Below are 18,742 nucleotides of genomic sequence, written 5' to 3' on the forward strand. Positions count from 1 at the left end.
AATCTCAAAGTAACATGTTATCACACCTAATGAATCATATATACATTACATAGTATTAATATATACATGGCACAAATACAATCTTTACCTATGAACTATGCAACACACACAACTACTCAATTGTTTTCAAAATCATTTTAACTCGTTGCACCTCAAAGTGACTAGACTCGTTGGGTTCCCACAATGGAGCCCATCATAAAACTCATCGCGCATTAACTCACCGCCCTTAAAAGATCTTACAATTGTATGATTATATAATTCATAGCTTATAACTTAATGCACACAACATCTCAATACATGTGTGATCTCACAATTTAACACACACTCAACTTGTCACTTACACAGTTCATCACACTTCCATAATTCCAAGACAACACGTTATCACGCCTCATGCATTATATACATGTCACACAGTAATAATATTGATATGTTATATTTTTCTCATAGTCATATCAAAATCAAAGGAATAAAAATCATAGGTCAAAGATACAAAAATACCAAGAGCACTCGACTTTATCAACCAATTCGTATCAGGGCATCAATTGGCTCGTCAAACATAACAATCTCGTAATTATAACCGTAAAGGTAGAATTATAATACAATAAACATCCCAAAATAAATCTCAATTTGATCCTCTAAGAATCCCTACACATGTTCAATTCTAACCCCAATTGTGATAAACTCATCCCTTACCTCTAAGCGGGTTCATGTGTGTAGTTCAACAGCGATAGCGATGTCTCTAGAGGTTTTCTAAGATTCCTCAAAATTTTCTTTTGATTGTTTTGCTAGGGTTTCCAAATGTTAGAGAGAAAGAGAAGAAATTGGAGTCTCAATTTTATTGTCTTTGTGCAAGGGACATTTCTCTCTATAGACATTATTTCGCAAATCTCAATTGTAGGAATGAGCGAAAATGAATTTCGAAGGTAGTGTCCAAATTTCAAGACGATCCAATGATTAACGAGTTCGGGATCGTAGTTTTATTGAGATAAATTGGGTGTATGTGAGAAAAGAGATGATTTTGGGAGAAGAAGAATGAAAAGTGAATTTGAGGAAAAGATAAAGCATAGAAACATATCGTAAATGTAAAAATTGACCTAATGTATCTCTATTTATAACTAGGTACTTCGAGCCTATTATTTATTATATTTTTCTTTATTTTATTATTTCATAAAAAAACTTTATTTTACTCTTTCATTAAATAAATAACCAATTAAAACATTCTTTTATTTTCTAAAATATCATTTTACTCTATTTATTTTCTAATACTATGAAACCCTTATTTTAATTAACAAAAAATCATTTTCTCTCATTTATTTAATTTCTAAAAAACTTTATTAATTTTTTAAATAAAACTCTTTTTAGAGGGTGTTACATTACCACCTAAATTTGTTCTTGGCAAATTTATCACCAAAGTTTTCATTTTTATGCATTTTACCATCATGTTGGTAGCAAAACAACATTGTTTTGCAAAAAAAAAAATGTAAGTTTTTTTAATGAAACATCAACATCGATAAATTGTGCAAAAATTATAAACTTAAATGGTAAAATTTACAATGAATGATAAAATTTCTAAAATAATAAAAGTTAGATGATAACATGTGCAATGAAATCTAACATTTACAAAAGAAAAAAGTAGCCTTATATAATAAAAACAATTCAATTAAGAAATTATAATTTTTGAACTAATATATATATATATATATATATATTTTATCCCATTAAGATAATCAATTTGACTAAAATATTTCTTTAATTTCCACAAATGGTATTTAATTACAAAAAATATTTTAAAAAATCTGTAAAAATATAAAATATAATTTAAATAATTATTATAATCTACACCGATAAAAAAAAAATGTGCATTGCTGATATATACATAAATTCCTAAGAAAGAAAAGAACGGCAAAACCCCAATCAACGAGCTTGCGGAAAAACGGTGTCCACGATTGCACATCATCGTGTCAGAATCGCAACCATTAATTTTGCGGAGCAAAATTTCAAAGATGCTAACCCCTTCTCAAAGAAACAGAGACATGTCGCTTCCGCGAATATTCCAGATTACAAACGCCTCCATAACATGCAAGTCTCTATATATACGATCCATACCACGTCATTATCCAAATCATTCATTGCTATCTCCAAATTCTCAGCACACGCATTTCCGTTCTTTGTCCTTGATGGGTTTAGTGTTTGGAAAGATTAGCGTTGAGACAGCAAAATATGAAGTGATCAAATCCACAAGCGAGTACGAAATCCGCAAGTATGCACCCTCAGTAGTGGCTGAAGTCACATATGACCCATCACAGTTCAAGGGGAACAAAGATGGTGGCTTTATGATTTTGGCCAATTACATTGGTGCTGTGGGGAAGCCCCAGAACACCAAGCCTGAAAAGATTGCCATGACTGCACCGGTTATAACAAAGGACAGTGTTGGTGGGGATGGTGAGACGATTGCTATGACGGCCCCCGTTGTGACGAAGGAGGGTGGCGGTGAAGGCGAAGAAGGGAATAAGAATAACAAGATGGTGACTATGCAGTTTGTTTTGCCGGCTGTGTATGGGAAAGCCGAAGAGGCGCCTAAGCCGACCGATGAGAGGGTTGTGATCAGAGAAGAGGGTGAGAGGAAGTATGGGGTGGTGAAGTTTGGAGGAGTGGCGTCGGAGCAAGTGGTGAGGGAGAAGGTGGAGAAGCTGAGGGAGAGTTTGGAGAAAGATGGGTTTAAGGTTGTTGGGGATTTCTTGTTGGGGAGGTACAATCCTCCTTGGACAATTCCTGCGTTCAGGACCAACGAGGTTATGATCCCGGTTGAATGAACTTGAAGGGTGTTGTTAGTTAACGAATAATGATTTACATATTTTAGTGCTTTCTGTTTGTTATTAGGTTTCTGGTACTTCTGTATGATGTTGATGATAAGAAGTTGTTGTAGTGCTGCTTCTTGTTATTTTGTTTGAATTAAATACACATAATGAATGTTTTTTATGTGCCATGTTTTGTTTTCTTGTTGTCTATGACTTTGGTGCCATCCATGATTGTGCTTTACAATGCAATTTTGGTCGAAGCAAAAGCTTTCTCCAATGATAAAGAGCTGTTTGAGAGGGTGAATTCTGGTGAAATGATTTTCATACCTACCCTTTTACCTATTCACGAGTGTTTTAAAAAAAATAGTATGAAAGTATCATAATCGTATTTCAATGGACATGAGTACAACAACAAAGCCTTATCCAGTTATCCCACTAAGTGAGATGGATTACATAGATAACACATGCTATTCAGTTCGGTTAAAAACCAAAACTTCAAGAATATTATTTAATTTCAATGGCCACAGTTATGATGCTGATGGTTAGTGTATTTAAACGACCTATGCTAGCATGGTTATTTATGTACCATAAGTTAATAGACCATAAGGAATTGCAAATTCAAAGGGAATTAAGAATGATAATCAAGACACATTCAATACTAAACTAATACAGCTGGTGTACTCTATTCATTATACCCCTGAATTGAATTTATAGGACTGCAACTGTTCACGGAACATAAAATTTACATATCATACACAGAACAAAGAATAGAGCATGATATACCACTCTTTTTAAGTTATCCAGAGAACAGCTTCACAATTATGGTGATAACGTTGAAGAGAATAAGGGGAAGTCTCAAGAATTGACAGGCATATATAAGCCCTATTACTTGCCCTTTAAGAGAATTCCTCTGTGGTCCTGTCATTTCTGCCAATGTCCATCCTCTTCGAGCAAGGAACCGGTCCTCATTCAAAATTGCCAATGCATTTGCAAAGAGCAGAAAACCTTCTAGCAATGTCCAGAACCCCATCTACTGCCACAAACACAAAGGGTTAGTCACACCTTAAAAGATTTTGTGGAAAAATGAAGAAAGCAAATTGTTTAAACAGAAACACATTCACTTTCTTTGGGTTGTGCATCTTAGTATTCAGAGGAAAGCTTCTTCATAAGTTTCACTTTACTTTTCACACAAGAATCAGTTATAGAAATTCAAATATCAATAGTGTATGAAATGCACAAGCAAATTCTAAGGTCACTATTATCAATAGAGGCTGTCTTTCTACCTGGTTTGAACTGCATACAGGGCCAATGCTTTGACTCCATGGGATATTGATCAATAAAGCCAAAACCAAAGTTATCCAAGTAAATCAGAGTGCAAGGAATGCAAACCCAAACTAGGGTGACATTCTACACAGAATTGACAATTGTATGTAAAATTCTGGAGGAAAAACGAAGAGATTTTATCAAGATGTTCCTGCCCTCTGCAATCTTCTATGTACCTTCAAATATCAGATTGCAATAAATTTCATACATTTTGCCTATCCTGACTAGACTGGCTAAATGGGGATGCAAACCCAAACTAATTTAACATATGTTCATTTTACAAAGAACTCAGAAAAAGTCTAAATAAAATGCAAGCTGTTTTTCTTGGCTCGGTTGGGTGTCTCGCAGCTTCCAAAGTTTGTTTGGAGCAATAATTACAGTGGTTTTAATAGTATCCATACCGAAATTCACAAAAAAAATAATAGAACAATCAATTTTCATATGAACAAATCTAAGCAACTTAACCAAATCATGGAGAACAATAAGGATCCCAGACAACAGAACACCAATCCTCATATGGAAAAAAAATCATTATAGTGAATTTTTTTCCTCCAGTGTTAAAATCACTGCAAAACAGAATCCAAATAAAAATGTAAGGCTGATGATTCTAGTCCGCAATGGTACAATATTCTACTCCAAGTCATAAGATCACTGCAAAAGTGCAGCATGACATGCTGCTTAAAAATAATATATGGCAAGATGAGAAAGATGGGACAAAGGAATCTCAGTATTAGTAAGTTCTGGTTATCTTCAATTCCTTTAGGAAGTTACATATACATAGCACAGTTTCTCAGTAACATTTCTGATCCTCAAATCTAACCATTAAAGAATAAAAGGTTCAACTTTGTGTGTATAAATCACAAGGCTTTCAATTTTGAGTATAATAACAAGTAAAACAGCACAACTCAAAGTCTCAAACCAATCAATCCGCACAAGATTCTCCACTAATAATCAAAGTGAAAGGATCAATAATTAATACATTTTACTTCCAACTTTCAACACAAGTTTTGCCCCCTCTAGCAATAATAACTAAACAGTGGTTTAAGACATTTCTCTTTCTCAAAAGTAAATCAACGAAATCATGCAAGATTGCAAGGTAATCAACACTCAGTTAACCGATGGCACAACCCAAACTCGCATGCAAACCAAAAACATATAAAATTGTAATCTCAGTAAGTATAACAATAACAGTATGGACCATACTAAATATTATCAGTGAAACCAATTTTATGTGATCCACAAAATTGAAACCATCGCAATCCAACCAAGAAGTTAATCATCAAACTAAGAAGCCATAACAGTTTAACTTTTTCAGGAAAAAAATAACAGAAGAAGAAAAATCGGGATGAGTTTCTCACCAGGGAAGGAAAAAACAACGACCTGCGAGGTCTCAAGTCTGAAAACCCGCTCTTAAGAAAGAAATATCTAGAGACACTCCGAAGAGTCATCTAACGATGCAGAACTGCCGTAGATAACACGTCAGCATGAGAAACTGAAAATACCCGTTGGATCAGCGGCCTACGCAGCAACAAATGAAGCAGCCCGCAGTATATCTTTCTCGGTAAAGTCAGTTGCACGTAAGTTAATAATAGTAGTAACTACTAACTGGTAAGTGGTAACTTGCATATTTGAGTGGCATTTTGAATTTTAAAAATCAATTTTGTAGCAAGTAACATTTGACAAAATCAATCTCCACTAATTTCTTTCTTGACAATTCTATTTTTTTACGCACACATTATTTTGTGAACGTAATAATACATCGTGACTTAATAAATATGAGTATATGTTTCAATAAAGATTTAAATGGTGTCTCAATACCATGTGAGGGATTAAACCCTTTGACGGTCAAGTCATGAGTGTGCTTAATATTTTTTTTTGTGTGTGTGTGTTTAGTTGCAAAAATTAAAATTAACATCAGCTTTACTCTTATACTTTTGCTAAAGTTTAATTTAAATAAAACTCTTACATGATTAATCAATTAGACATCACTTAAAATATAAAATTTAAAGAGTTTATTTTAGATAAAATTTTTACCTTATGAATTAATTAGAAATCACTTGAATGTAAATTTAAAAAGAATTATTACAAAAGTCAATAATAATATTATTATGCATGTTAATTTATAATTAAATGATAATGTAAAAAATATTTATAATTATAGTATATTATTTTTTAGAAAAAAGTCATAGTATATTTTAATTAAGTTAAAACTGAAACTTTAAATTTTCCTTTTAAGTTGATTTTTTGTACATAGATTACTTCACATAAATCTGATTTCAATTCAAATTAATGGTATAAACTTAAATTATCTTTTCTCATGAATACCTTAAAATATCTACTTTAAATATATCCTTAGAACATCTTTCACAAATTCAAATTAATTTTTTCAATGTATATTTTCTAAAAAAAGACCTCAATTATCCATGTGTGATTGGTTCGAATAATATTAAAGTTGATCTCTTAAAATAAAGTCTTAGTTTTTAAGTTCTAATATCATGGAGGAAAAAATATAATTGAAAGAAAAAAATATTTAAAAAATAATTTCCGAGTTTTTCAATAAAAAATAGTGAACAGTGATCAATGAAAACGGTAAAGATTTCATACTAATAATAAAATGATAAAAAAAAAAAAACAAATAAAAAATCCGACCCGATTCGGATAACGTGTAATTTGTTTTTGAACTAGCCGATAACATCCTTCAGCGAAGCAAAAACCCAACATGGACGATAAACCCTTCTTCCACTGATCCATCATCCCCACCCAAAAATGGCGTCACTTCACCACCTCCTTCTTCTTCCCTTCCCCCACTCTTCAACCCCACACAAACCTCCCTCCTTCCAACGCAGTAAAACCTTACTCCGAGCCTCCACCGTCGAATCCCCAACCCCAAAACGCCGCGGCAGAAAGAAAAAACCCGAAACACAAACCCCCTCAAACGACACCCCTCCCCCCCAAAACGCAGACAACAAAACAGAAGAAGACGAGCTGCACGACTACGACGACGGCGTGGACTTCCCCTACTCGGACCCTCCCTTAATATGCTGCTTCGGCTTGGCGCGGAAGGAGTTCGTCCCTGCGGTGCGGGTGCAGGACTACCCGATGCACCCGGACATCTACTCCGAGTGGAAGATGCTGCAGTGGAAGCCCCCCGAGTTCGCACGTGCGCCGGGCGGCCCGCCGTCCAACGTGGCCGTGGCGCACGCGCGCCTCGGGGGGCGGGCGGCGTTCCTGGGGAAGGTCGGGGACGACGAGTTTGGAGAGGAGATGGTGCTGATGATGAACGAGGAGAGGGTTCAGACGAGAGGGGTGAAGATTGATTCGAAGTGCAGGACGGGGTGCTCCTACATGAAGGTGAAGTTTGAGGAAGAAGGGAGGATGAAGATGGAGACGGTTAGGGAGGCCGCGGAGGACTCGCTTCTTGCAAATGAACTCAACCTTGCCGTTTTGAAAGAGGTAGTTATAGTTAATGTTTTTGTCTTTAGGCCTGGTCATTCCTGCCAAAAACAGTGATAAATCTTTGTTTGGAAATTTGAGTGCACACAAGGTGAGTATTCTCCTCGCAACACGATTTATTCTATACCCAACAGTCAATCCGAATTTGAATCCTGGACCACTTGGTTAAGACTTAAGAGACCTCTCGATTCCTCTTTTTCCAGTGTGATTCGTCCGGGATGTTATAGTTTGATATGAGATAATGATAAGGTAATGACTATTAACTAGCATATTTTGAGAGGAATAGAAAATATTTTAGCCACATCTTAGAAGAGTCTATTGAAAAATGAAGTAAGCAATTGTTTAAACAGAAAAGTGAAGAAGTAAATTGTTTAAACAGCTGGGTTGTAACAATTTGGTTCATTAGTTTGGTTTGAGGTAACAGGTATGCAAGTGTTCTACTCAATAGTAGCATTATTATTGCAAAAGCAAAATTTATTTTGTATGAACTTGATTTTGGTTAATAGTGTATTTGTTGGGCAATGATTTTAATAATTCTGGCCATAAAAATTTCCAGCAGGGGATTAGTCAGATATGAGCTTTGGTATAAAGATTTCTTGATTGTTTGGATGTGGGATTTTCATATTGAAGCTGCATAGGACTTGTTAATGCAGTGAACATTTTTCATTGAACTGTGTGTGGAAGCACCGGGTGTTTATCTATTGAGTGATCTTATTGAATCTGCTGTGCTGTCGATGAAAAGGTGATGAGCATAACAATTAATTTTGATGCTACGGGGAAATTCGTTGTGGATGATTGCTTTACCAGTCAAGGTGCAATAAGGATGGATGGAAATTTAAGATGTGCTTAGTGTGAGAAGGATGAAAATGTAAGATGGGGAAAGATTAAAACTTAAAAGAAATAGTTGATGGAGAAACAACAAAGGTCAACAAAATATTACAGCATGCATCACAATTAAATACACTGTCAATTTTGATTCTTTTTCCATTACATTGCTTTTGTTTCCCTGCAAACCAGACACACTTTCTAATGTTATAACTTGTAAGACCTGTTTGGGCAGGGAAGTTTAATCTGTTCGGTTGGGTAGTATAGCCTTATAACTACATAGATGGGGATGACAACATTTTGTTAATGTAGGAGGAAGACTCTTCTTCATCGACATGTTTGCCCGTGTTAAGTGTAAACTGAATTTGTTGTGATTGCTTTTGTGTGGACTACTGCAGGCAAGGATTTTCCATTTCAATTCAGAAGTTCTAACATGCCCCTCGATGGAATCAACCCTATTCAGAGCAATTAAGTGGACTAAGAAGTTTGACGGCCTTGTATTTTTTGATTTAAATCTGCCATTACCTCTGTGGAGATCACATGATGAAACAAGAGAAATTATTAAAAAAGCATGGAATGAAGCAGACATAATTGAAGTTTCACGAAGTGAACTAGAATTCCTTCTAGATGAAGAATATTATGAGAGGAAGAGAAATTATAGGCCACAGTACTTTGCTGAAAATTATGAACAAACCAAGAATCGACAAGAGTATTACCATTACACTGCTGAAGAAGTCTCGCCTTTGTGGCATGATCGACTTAAATTCCTGTTTGTGACTGATGGAACACTTAGAATTCACTACTATACCCCTTCTTTCGATGGGTCTGTGATGGGAACTGAAGATGTGCTCATAACACCATATACTTGTGATAGAACAGGCTCGGGTGATGCTGTTGTGGCTGCCATTTTAAGAAAACTAACCACTTGCCCTGAAATGTTTGAAAATCAAGATGTTTTGGAGAGACAGCTACGCTTTGCTGTTGCAGCAGGAATTATATCTCAATGGACTATTGGTGCAGTTAGAGGTTTCCCTACTGAAAGTGCTACTCAGAATCTCAAAGAACAAGTTTATGTGCCTTCATTGTGGTGATTAAAATTGTATCTGTAACTTCAATAGAGCTTAGCAGAGCCTTGAGGCATTAGTTGGTAGTTATTGTTTGATTATTTATTTGGAACTTCTCTGCAAGTGTTTGATATAAAATGGGGGCAGATGAACACAATCAGATTGCAAAAATTGTTTGGTTGTTTCGTTTGGCTCCAACTCATGCATGTATGAACAGGAGGCGGATGTCAATTGAAAATTTTGTAGGTAAAATTCAGATGTACACTATTCTTGTAATGGGGTTGCAGTTTGTATTTGTAATACTCTTCCCTTCCTCATTGTTCACCTTCTGCTTTAGTTTTATGTACCTTCATTCTATACATGCAAAATTCGACAATTAACTATCTGTTTATTTTGAAGTTGAGTGAAATCGATTTTGAACAAAATTAGGATTTTTAAATAACTGTAGTCATAGATTTTACATGATGACTTATAAGGTGTGAGAAATTGATTCCTAAAATGATACAAGTAGCCCCTAAATGGTACTCTAGAGAATTTGTCCAATTATGTGCTTGGCACTTGGCAGTGCTTTAGTAATTGTTCTGTGACAATGCAAACATATGCAACCTGGGCTGGAACTAAACAGAAACGGAACTGGAGGAATTAAATGTGGTGGTATTTTTTTTTCCCTTACAATGGAGGCAATAGAAATAGAACTTAAGATCCCATGCAAAGTACCACTAGTCCAATTTATCTTCATGCACTTTTTTCTTGGCATTGGTACATGCATGAGTTTTCTAAATATTTGTTTAGCCAAACAAGCACGCACGTTCTTGTGTTATATTTTTGGTACGTGAGTTTTCTAAATATTTGTTAGACACTTGCTTCCTGCACTCTCATAATTGCTTCTTATACCTAATTTGGAATGTAAAATTACATTCAATTAACTTTTTGGAAGGTTAAAAACTGTCATGTTCTTATTATTTTGTTGGGCCTTTTCTAGTCCACATGATTTCTGTTGCTCATTTCTCTTGGAGTAATGGTCTAAATAGATAACACACAGCAACAAAATAAGCTAAATATTGAGTGTGGGTGGGGAACAAAACATTGATTTTTCTGATTGCTCCAAATGGTTTACTTATGGGAATTGGTATTCTCACCCCGACATGTTTATAAGAAAAATTGTTTTCAAAATATCCTTTTGACAGAAATATGATTTCATTATATAATTTATACAACCAAATCATATGTAGCGAAATAATGATTTCGGGGGAAGGGGGGAGGCGAGGATTCTATTTCTATTTTTTCAGTAAAACATGGATTTTTATCTTATTGATCCAACATTAAAGGGGTTCGATTATGAGAATTGCTGTTGTCATCTTCTCAATTAATGTTATTCTCACATCCACGTGTTTAAAATAGTTTTTTTATTCCCAAAATACCTTTTTGATGAAATTTTGCGGTATAATTTATACAACAAAATCAAATTTCTGATATAATGTTATGTGAAAAACATATGAAACATAAATATGATTTTACTGTATAAAATATACATTGAAATCATATTTTGACCACATTTTTTTCACCTCCTTTTGTTATAATGAAAATATAATTCCATTCAACATTATTAAATAGAATCATATTTTCATTGTATTATTTTAATAATATTTTTTAGTAGATTAATTTTAATTTTTAGGTTTTTGAAAGTTATTTTTAATAAATATGATATTAGAAATGCCATCTTAAAACTTTAAAATCCATATATAAAAAACATTAAAAAATTTAATTAACAAAAACATAAGTTATCAAATAAAATTAATTTTTAATAAACATTAACTTAAAAATCCATGTCATTAAAAAAATTAACAAATATAAAAACTTCAATGTTTAAATTAGCAAAAACATAGAAATTAAAAAAAAAATCATAACAAAATATATAATAACATAAAAATCTAAACAACTTACATAATGAATACATATAATATACACATATTCCCACAATTTTAAAACAATTTAAATGAAATATATCTACACAAAATATTAATAAAATTTAAAATAAAAATAATAAAAACATGAAGCATTATTGGGGGGGGGGGGGGGGAAGAAAAAAATGGAAGAGAGAGAGAGAAGCATGCAGTGGAAAGAGAAGGAGAAGGGGAGGGGGTGTGGGGAAATGCTGGCAGGTACATTTCAAAGGATTCTTAAAAAGTAGGCGATAAGAATAGTAATCAAGGGATGAGAATAGCAATTTCCTTTACTTATTCATACCAATGAGTCCAACATTAACCGAATGTTGGATTTTAAGACCAATATTAACCAGGCACTATCTCTTACATCTTATATCTCTCTCTTTGACCTAACAAAGTATTTTTTTTTAAGTTATTCTTTTATACGAAATAAGAGAAATTAATATAATATAAAAAAGAAATAAATTTCAATTATAATATTTTCAAATTATATAAAATATAAATATACTTTAACTCATTAATAATGAATAAAAAAAATCTAAATCTCATCATTTTATTTTACTTTTCTATGTCAAGTACTCAACAGTAAAGAAAAAGACACCGATTTATATTAATTGTTAAAACATGATTTCATATATTCTTTTGAGTCTTATAATTAGAAAATAAAAATAGTGTAAGAGCTTTATTTTTAAAAAATAAATTAGTTCAGCTCAATTAAAATTAGTCAGAAATTAAAATACCTTTTAAATACCAGTCTTGTAAAAACACAATAAACATACAGTTCAATTAACACTAAAATATGTTATTTCCAGTACACCCAAAATATTATTTATTGCAACAACAAAAAAATGTTCTCGCCTTTTCAAACGTCGTTTATTGGACCAACTCCTTTTTCTTTCCTAATATTAAAACATAATGCTTGAGGACTAAAAATATTGCTCAAGGTCAAACAATTACTCGGGAAAAAGACTTTTCATCAATAAAACATGAATCAAATTTAGGTGAGATTGTTTTAATTTAATTAGACATTTCGGAATTAAATTTTAGATATATAATTGTGTTAAAAGAAATTTTTTATCATTGATAATAATCTTATCTAATTTAAATATAATTGTCTCTAATAAAAAAATACATACAATGCAAACAAGAGAAATTAAAAATACTAAGAAAATAAAGTGCACTTAAATCATACGACTAAAATGTCATTTTCTTTCAAGAAAATCTTGCTCCAACAATATTATACTTATTTGCTACTTTACCTTCCATGTTGACTGACTCCTTATTTCAAGTATACTCCAAGTTTTTAGTTAAAAAACAAAAAACGTTTATGCGTTTGTGATAACTCAACAATTCTTAGTTGGACTTGGACCATTACTACTCAAAATTTGGAATTATCCCCCGATGATTGACTTACTATATTTAACTTCAGCTTGAAGTTTCCCACAATTACCTCGTCAACCTTCATGTTTAGATTATAGTAGTTTGCATATAAAAATAATTTAGTTTAGAGAGTATAAACTAAATTTTATCCATAAATAAAATGTTTGATAAAATCATAAATGAGTTATTTTAAATATATTTTTGAGTCATAAGTTTGGTTTTCGAAGAAGTGAAAGAAATTACTTTTTGGTTAGGTTAAATAATAATTTACTCACAATGATTCAAGCATGTTTGATTTGTTTAAATTTTAAAAGATTGATGGTAAAAGGGTTCATATTAAAAATGTTAAATTAATTTTTTCTTCCTCTAATTTATTATTTAGGTTCAATTTGATCATTTTTTTTTCAATTTAGATATTTAATTTTTAAAATCTATTCAATTTTATTCTCTATTTTTTTCAATTCGGTCCTTTAATTTTATTCATGTTTACAAATAAAATTTTGAAAATTAATTTAAATAACTAATTTTGTTGGATTAATGAAATAAAAGGACAAGTTTTAGATAAATTTTAAATAAAATAAACATTTCTAATCATAAATTATTTAACTTCAAATTAACTTTTAATTAAGTTTAATATTATTTTAAATCAAGTTTATAAATATTTATCCAAACATATATACACTTAAAATACCATCAAGATTGAAAATTATGTTCAATTAATATGTAGTCCACATATTAATTGAACATAAATGCCTTTTTTAAAGATAATATGTAATTACGTGTCATGCAATAAAAAAAATATGTATCAAGTTTTTTTTTCTATTTTTTGCACAATATGCCAAGTAATTACTTCCTCTGGCAAAAAAATATTTTGATATTAGATTTCAATTTTATCTACTTTTACTTTATGTAGTAAGTTTATCTCTAAAATATCATTCATTTAATAAGAGTTTTAATTTGAATGACTTATTCTTTTTTTTTTATATCAAATTTTAATAAAGAATATTTTATAAAAATAACTTATATTTTAATTGAGATTTATGCAATAATTAATTGTTGTTAGTCAACTTTCTTTGTTAATAAGAAACGTTTTTTTCTTCTTATATTGACGTATATTTCAATCAGAAATACTAACAATAAACTATCCAAAATCTACGCAAACAAAATTTTGAAACTAGAACAACTCGATTCAAGACTCTCATTTCTAACTTGACTTACACTTTTTGTTGTCATCCTTTTTCCTCCTTTCATGGGGATTGATTCAAGGTCAAGAATACATCGAAAAAGAAGGGTGCCAATTGTCAATTATAGGTAAAACGTGAGATTAGATTTTCCTTTTCATTTACCCTTTCAACTACTGGCAGTTTCATTGGCAAACAAAAAAATAGGACAAAGGAATATTTCATAGGTTAATTTAGAGTAGCATAGTGAATAATGGTAAGATAAGTGAAAGGTTGAAAATGATTTGGGAATTTCAAATTTGGTTTACATTGCCATCATTCCCGCTTAGGCCTCTACCCTTTGAATGGCCTAAAATTTAGTCTACTAATTAAATGGGCAAGACAAACCACATGGTGAGACTCATTTAACAACCTTTCGTGAGACTATATTTTTATTTGAATTCAGAGGCTTTTCCATTAAAGGTAAAATTGTAAATTTGGTCTTTCTATTTGTTTTAGATTTTGATTTTGGTTTTCTTATAATTTAATTTACGAATTTAATTCCTCAGTTTTCTATAATTTCAAAATTGAACGTTGACCATCACGTGTCACGCATTTATTAGACGTTAATTTTATACACTTAATTAACGTTAACTCCAATAAAATCACAACATGTGTCGGTCAATTTCCAATAAAAACACGACACATAACAGTCAAGATAAACAATTAATGGTCATCATTCAATTTTGGAGTTAGGGACTAAAATAACAAGATGACAAAAAACTAGAGGAATAAATTTGTGAATTAATTATAGGGGTCCAAAATTGAATTCAAAGACAAATAGGAGGACCAAATTTTCAATTTTGCCTTTATTAAACGGGTGCAAATTTTTTACGCTTTTTTCATATGAGAGATTTTAAATTATTATCGAAAATTGGATAAGTCATAACAAGTATTACGACTTCTGAAGTAGAAGTCGTAGCATCTGACTTCTATATTTTTTTAACTGAAGTCGTAAAACTTTTTACAACTTTAGTTTAATTTTTTTTATTTTACTTACGACTTTGAAATCATATATGTTTTTTATTTTTTTATTTTACGATCGTAACATTCTTTTTTTTTAGGTGTAAAGTTTTTTTTAGGATTTTTTATTCTCTTATGTTTTCTTTTGTTTTGCTTTCAATTTTTTTAAAAATTATAAATAATTTTATTTATTTATTTATTTATTAAATAAATAATTTTAATTTTACTTGTTATTAGTTTTATTTAATATCTTTTATATATATATATATATATATATATTATATGACTTTATCTAATATGTTATATATTTTTTTAATATTTTTTATTTAATATATTTTGTATATTTAAAATTTAGATAATTTTTTAATAATTTTATTAAATTTGATTTATTGTGAAAATGAAATAAATAATACATAATACTTAAATTTTAAAAAACTAAAATTTTAAAACAAATAACTTAACTTTATCTAGTACCAAAACTACAATTTTTATAGTTTCCTTGTTTTATTAGTGATCATCTATTCTTGTCTTGTTTCCTTTTGAGTTTTGATTTCTCTTTGATAAGTTGACATTGTAATGCATTATAATAAATATTTGCAATAACAAAATCGGAGGCTTCTAAATCTAATGTGTTGGTTGGCGCATGTATCTTGTTACTAATGTCAACTAATTAGGTTTATATTTTTCATGGATATATTTGTCAATAAGTTGTATAATTAAAGGATGAAAATGTCAATAAATTGTTAAATCAATGACATGTTTGTTAGTAAGTTTAATCCATATGTTAACCCGAACATTAATTTTGAACATTTTAGTTCTTGCGTGCCACATAGGCGAGTTTTCTAATGTTAACGTACGAAAGTTAATAGTGAGACAAATTTGTAGAAGCAAAGCTTCATGGTGAATCAAAGGTGATTCAAAGGTGTTTTGATGATAACAAAAGATGATGACAAAGGTGATGACAAAAAGCTCAAAGATCAATCAAAGAACAACTCAAGTGAATCAAAGATCAATCAAAGAACAACTCAAGTGAATCAAGAACAATTCAAGAGTTCAAGATAAGAATCAAGAAGAATTCAAGACTCAAGAAGAAAGTTTAGAGTCAAGAATCAAGATTCAAGGTTCAAGATCTCAAGAATCAAGATCAAGATTCAAGAATCAAGAGAAGGCTTAATCAAGATAAGTATGAAAAGTTTTTCTCAAAAATTGAGTAGCACATGATTTTTCTCAAAACATGTTTACCAAAGAGTTTTTACTCTCTGGTAATCGATTACCAGATTGTTGTAATCGATTACCAGTAGCAAAATTGTTTTGAAAAAGTTTTCAAATTGAATTTACAACGTTCCAATTAATTTCAAAAAGCTGTAATCGATTACAATGTTTTGGTAATCGATTACCAGTGCCTTTGAATGTTGAAATTCAAATTCAAATGTGAAGAGTCACATCCTTTCACATAAAAGCTTTGTGTAATCGATTACACTTATTTGGTAATCGATTACCAGTGACTGTTTCTGAATAAATCAAAAGATGTAACTCTTCAAAAGGTTTTGACTTTTTCATACTGGTTTTAAGTTTTTTTTTTTAAAGTTATAACTCTTCTAAATGGTCTTCTTGACCAGACATGAAGAGTCTATAAAAGCAAGGCTTTGTTTTGCAATTTTATTCATTTTTTCATTCAATCTTGAACACTTATTTCATACAATCCTTTACAAGCCTTGAATCTCTTTGAACTTCTTCTTCTTCTTTGTACCAAAAGCTTTCTGAAGTTTTTTGGTTTTCTAAACCTTGAAAACTTGTGCTATTCATCTTTTCATTCTCTTCTCCCTTTGCCAAAAAGAATTCGCCAAGGACTAACCGCCTGAATTCTTTTTGTGTCTCTCTTCTCCCTTTTCCAAAAGAACGAAGGAATAACCGTCTGAATTCTTTTGTGTCTCCCTTCTCCCTTGTCAAAGAATTCAAAATGACACAGAGAATTCTTTTGATTCTTCCCTTTCCCTAATACAAAAGTGTTCAAAGGACTAATTGCTTGAGAATTCTTTTGTATCCCCATTCACAAAGTATCAAAGGTTTAACCGCCTGAGATCTTTGTCTTAACATATTGGAGGGTACATCCTTTGTGGTACAAGTAGAGGATACATCTACTTGGGTTTGACTGAGAACAAGAGAGGGTACATCTCTTGTGGATCAGTTCTAGTGGAGGGTATATCCACTAGGTTCAAAGAGAACAAGGGAGGGTACATCCCTTGTGGATCTTTACTTGTAAAAGGATTTTTACAAGGTTGAAAGAAATTTCAAGGACCCCAGGTCGCTTGGGGACTGGATGTAGGCACGGGTTGTTGCCGAACTAGTATAAAAACTCTTGTGTGTTTGTTTCCTTCTTTCCTACTCTTTTACTTTTCGCTGTGCATTTAATTTCTGCTTTTACTTTCTGTTAAGTTTCTCTTCTACTCCTCATTCTCTTAACAATTTAGTAAAAGCCTTAGAAAAGTAAATTTTTAATTAGTAAAGGTTTAGGAATAATTAATTCAACCCCCCCTTCTTAATTATTCTGAGGTCACTCGATCCAACAAAATTTGTTTCACTTTTTGTATTTTCGGGGATTAAATTTTATTTTTTCATCTTCCAGAAACGGATTTGTCAACACTATATACTCTTAAGGGTGAAAATGTTTAATTCCCCTTAAAAGTATAACTATTACTATTTTTTTTAACATAAACCACTATTTTGAAACTTGGACTAGACCAAACGGTTTGACCGAGAACCAACCATATGTTCGGTCCAATGCTTCTTGAAAATCTATGTCCTTAAACTGGCTCAAAATTAATGAACTATTCGAAAATTGATAAAAATTGATGGATTAATCAATTTCTCTTAAATTTTTTTTTGAAAAAACTTTCAAAACTATGTCATTTTGATTTTAAAAAAAATATATTATAACTTATAACAATTTTAAGTGAATTTTATTTTTTATTATTAATAATTTATTTATATTATGTTATTTTTTTCAATATTACTAGAATATTATATTAAAATATTTAGAAAATATTTTATTAAATTCGGTTTAACCATTGACTCTTAAATTAAGGTATTAACCGATCTAATAACGTGTCCGATTTTAAGAGCATTAAAATAAATATATTAAATTAGCCCAAAGTCAATGTTCAGTAATGACATTAATGGTTAATTAATGACTTGAAAGAATATCATTAAATTTAGATAAATATTTAAAATATAAATTAAAAGAAAATATTTAATTTTATTCTCCTCCCACAAGCATACAATTATCCTTTTGTTTTTCTACTGGTCGTACTTATGACTTTTAGTTCTTGACGAGCTTCCAAAATATTGTTCGATCTTTTAGACCAACTTTAGAATTTATCATTGATTTAAGATTTAGTTACATTAATTTTTGTTGTCTTTCTCAAAAAAAATTTGTTGTCTTCCTCAAAAAATGTTATTTGCCAAAATTGAACCTAAATCATTATGCTTGACGATAAATATTTCATATCAAATATGATAAAAAAAATTATGATATATGTCTACTAATAAAAAAAATATTGTGATGTCTTTTAAATTTTCATACCATATAAAATTAACTCAATACTTATTTTCTCTTCTAATTATTTATTCAATTAAAAGATATTTTTACTTTATTTTTTTCTAATTAATACCGAAAGTTTTTGAATTAATAATGAGATTTTTTTTTAAGTTCTAATAGAACAATATTTTATCAAGTATTTTTTTATTTGTAATATTATCTCAACAATCAC

At 30.9% G+C, this 18,742-nt stretch overlaps 3 protein-coding genes and 1 non-coding gene across 9 annotated transcripts; 2 read left to right on the forward strand and 2 right to left on the reverse strand.

Moving 5' to 3' along the window:
- Positions 1-2,028: 2,028 nt before the first annotated feature.
- Positions 2,029-2,986, forward strand: LOC114406262. Its single transcript, XM_028368915.1, has one exon. The coding sequence runs from the start codon at positions 2,034-2,036 to the stop codon at positions 2,811-2,813; it is 780 nt and encodes a 259-aa protein (XP_028224716.1). The 5' UTR covers positions 2,029-2,033; the 3' UTR covers positions 2,814-2,986.
- Positions 2,987-3,426: 440 nt separating this feature from the next.
- LOC114406263 (immediate early response 3-interacting protein 1-like) lies at positions 3,427-5,572 on the reverse strand. 6 transcript variants are annotated; one of them, XM_028368917.1, is made up of 3 exons: positions 5,480-5,503; positions 4,587-4,687; positions 3,427-3,828 (listed from the first exon to the last, which is right to left on the reverse strand). In XM_028368917.1, exons 2-3 carry the CDS (start codon positions 4,635-4,637, stop codon positions 3,595-3,597), a joined length of 285 nt encoding a protein of 94 aa, XP_028224718.1. In that variant the 5' UTR covers positions 4,638-4,687; positions 5,480-5,503; the 3' UTR covers positions 3,427-3,594. The 6 variants fall into 6 exon arrangements, with proteins under 6 accessions (XP_028224718.1, XP_028224717.1, XP_028224719.1 ...); XM_028368916.1 differs by lacking the exon at positions 4,587-4,687 and having other exon boundaries at positions 5,480-5,572; XM_028368918.1 differs by lacking the exon at positions 4,587-4,687 and having other exon boundaries at positions 3,427-3,831; positions 5,480-5,550.
- LOC114407937 lies at positions 4,838-4,933 on the reverse strand. The gene has a single exon (XR_003665744.1). It is a non-coding gene; the product is annotated as a small nucleolar RNA snoR27 (small nucleolar RNA).
- Positions 5,573-6,793: 1,221 nt separating the features above from the next.
- On the forward strand, positions 6,794-9,843 carry LOC114406264 (fructokinase-like 1, chloroplastic). The gene is made up of 2 exons (XM_028368922.1): positions 6,794-7,574; positions 8,798-9,843. Exons 1-2 carry the CDS (start codon positions 6,888-6,890, stop codon positions 9,488-9,490), a joined length of 1,380 nt encoding a protein of 459 aa, XP_028224723.1. The 5' UTR covers positions 6,794-6,887; the 3' UTR covers positions 9,491-9,843.
- Positions 9,844-18,742: the final 8,899 nt, after the last annotated feature.

This window comes from Glycine soja, chromosome 3, assembly GCF_004193775.1.
Source record: "Glycine soja cultivar W05 chromosome 3, ASM419377v2, whole genome shotgun sequence".
Taxonomy (NCBI): Eukaryota; Viridiplantae; Streptophyta; class Magnoliopsida; order Fabales; family Fabaceae; genus Glycine; species Glycine soja.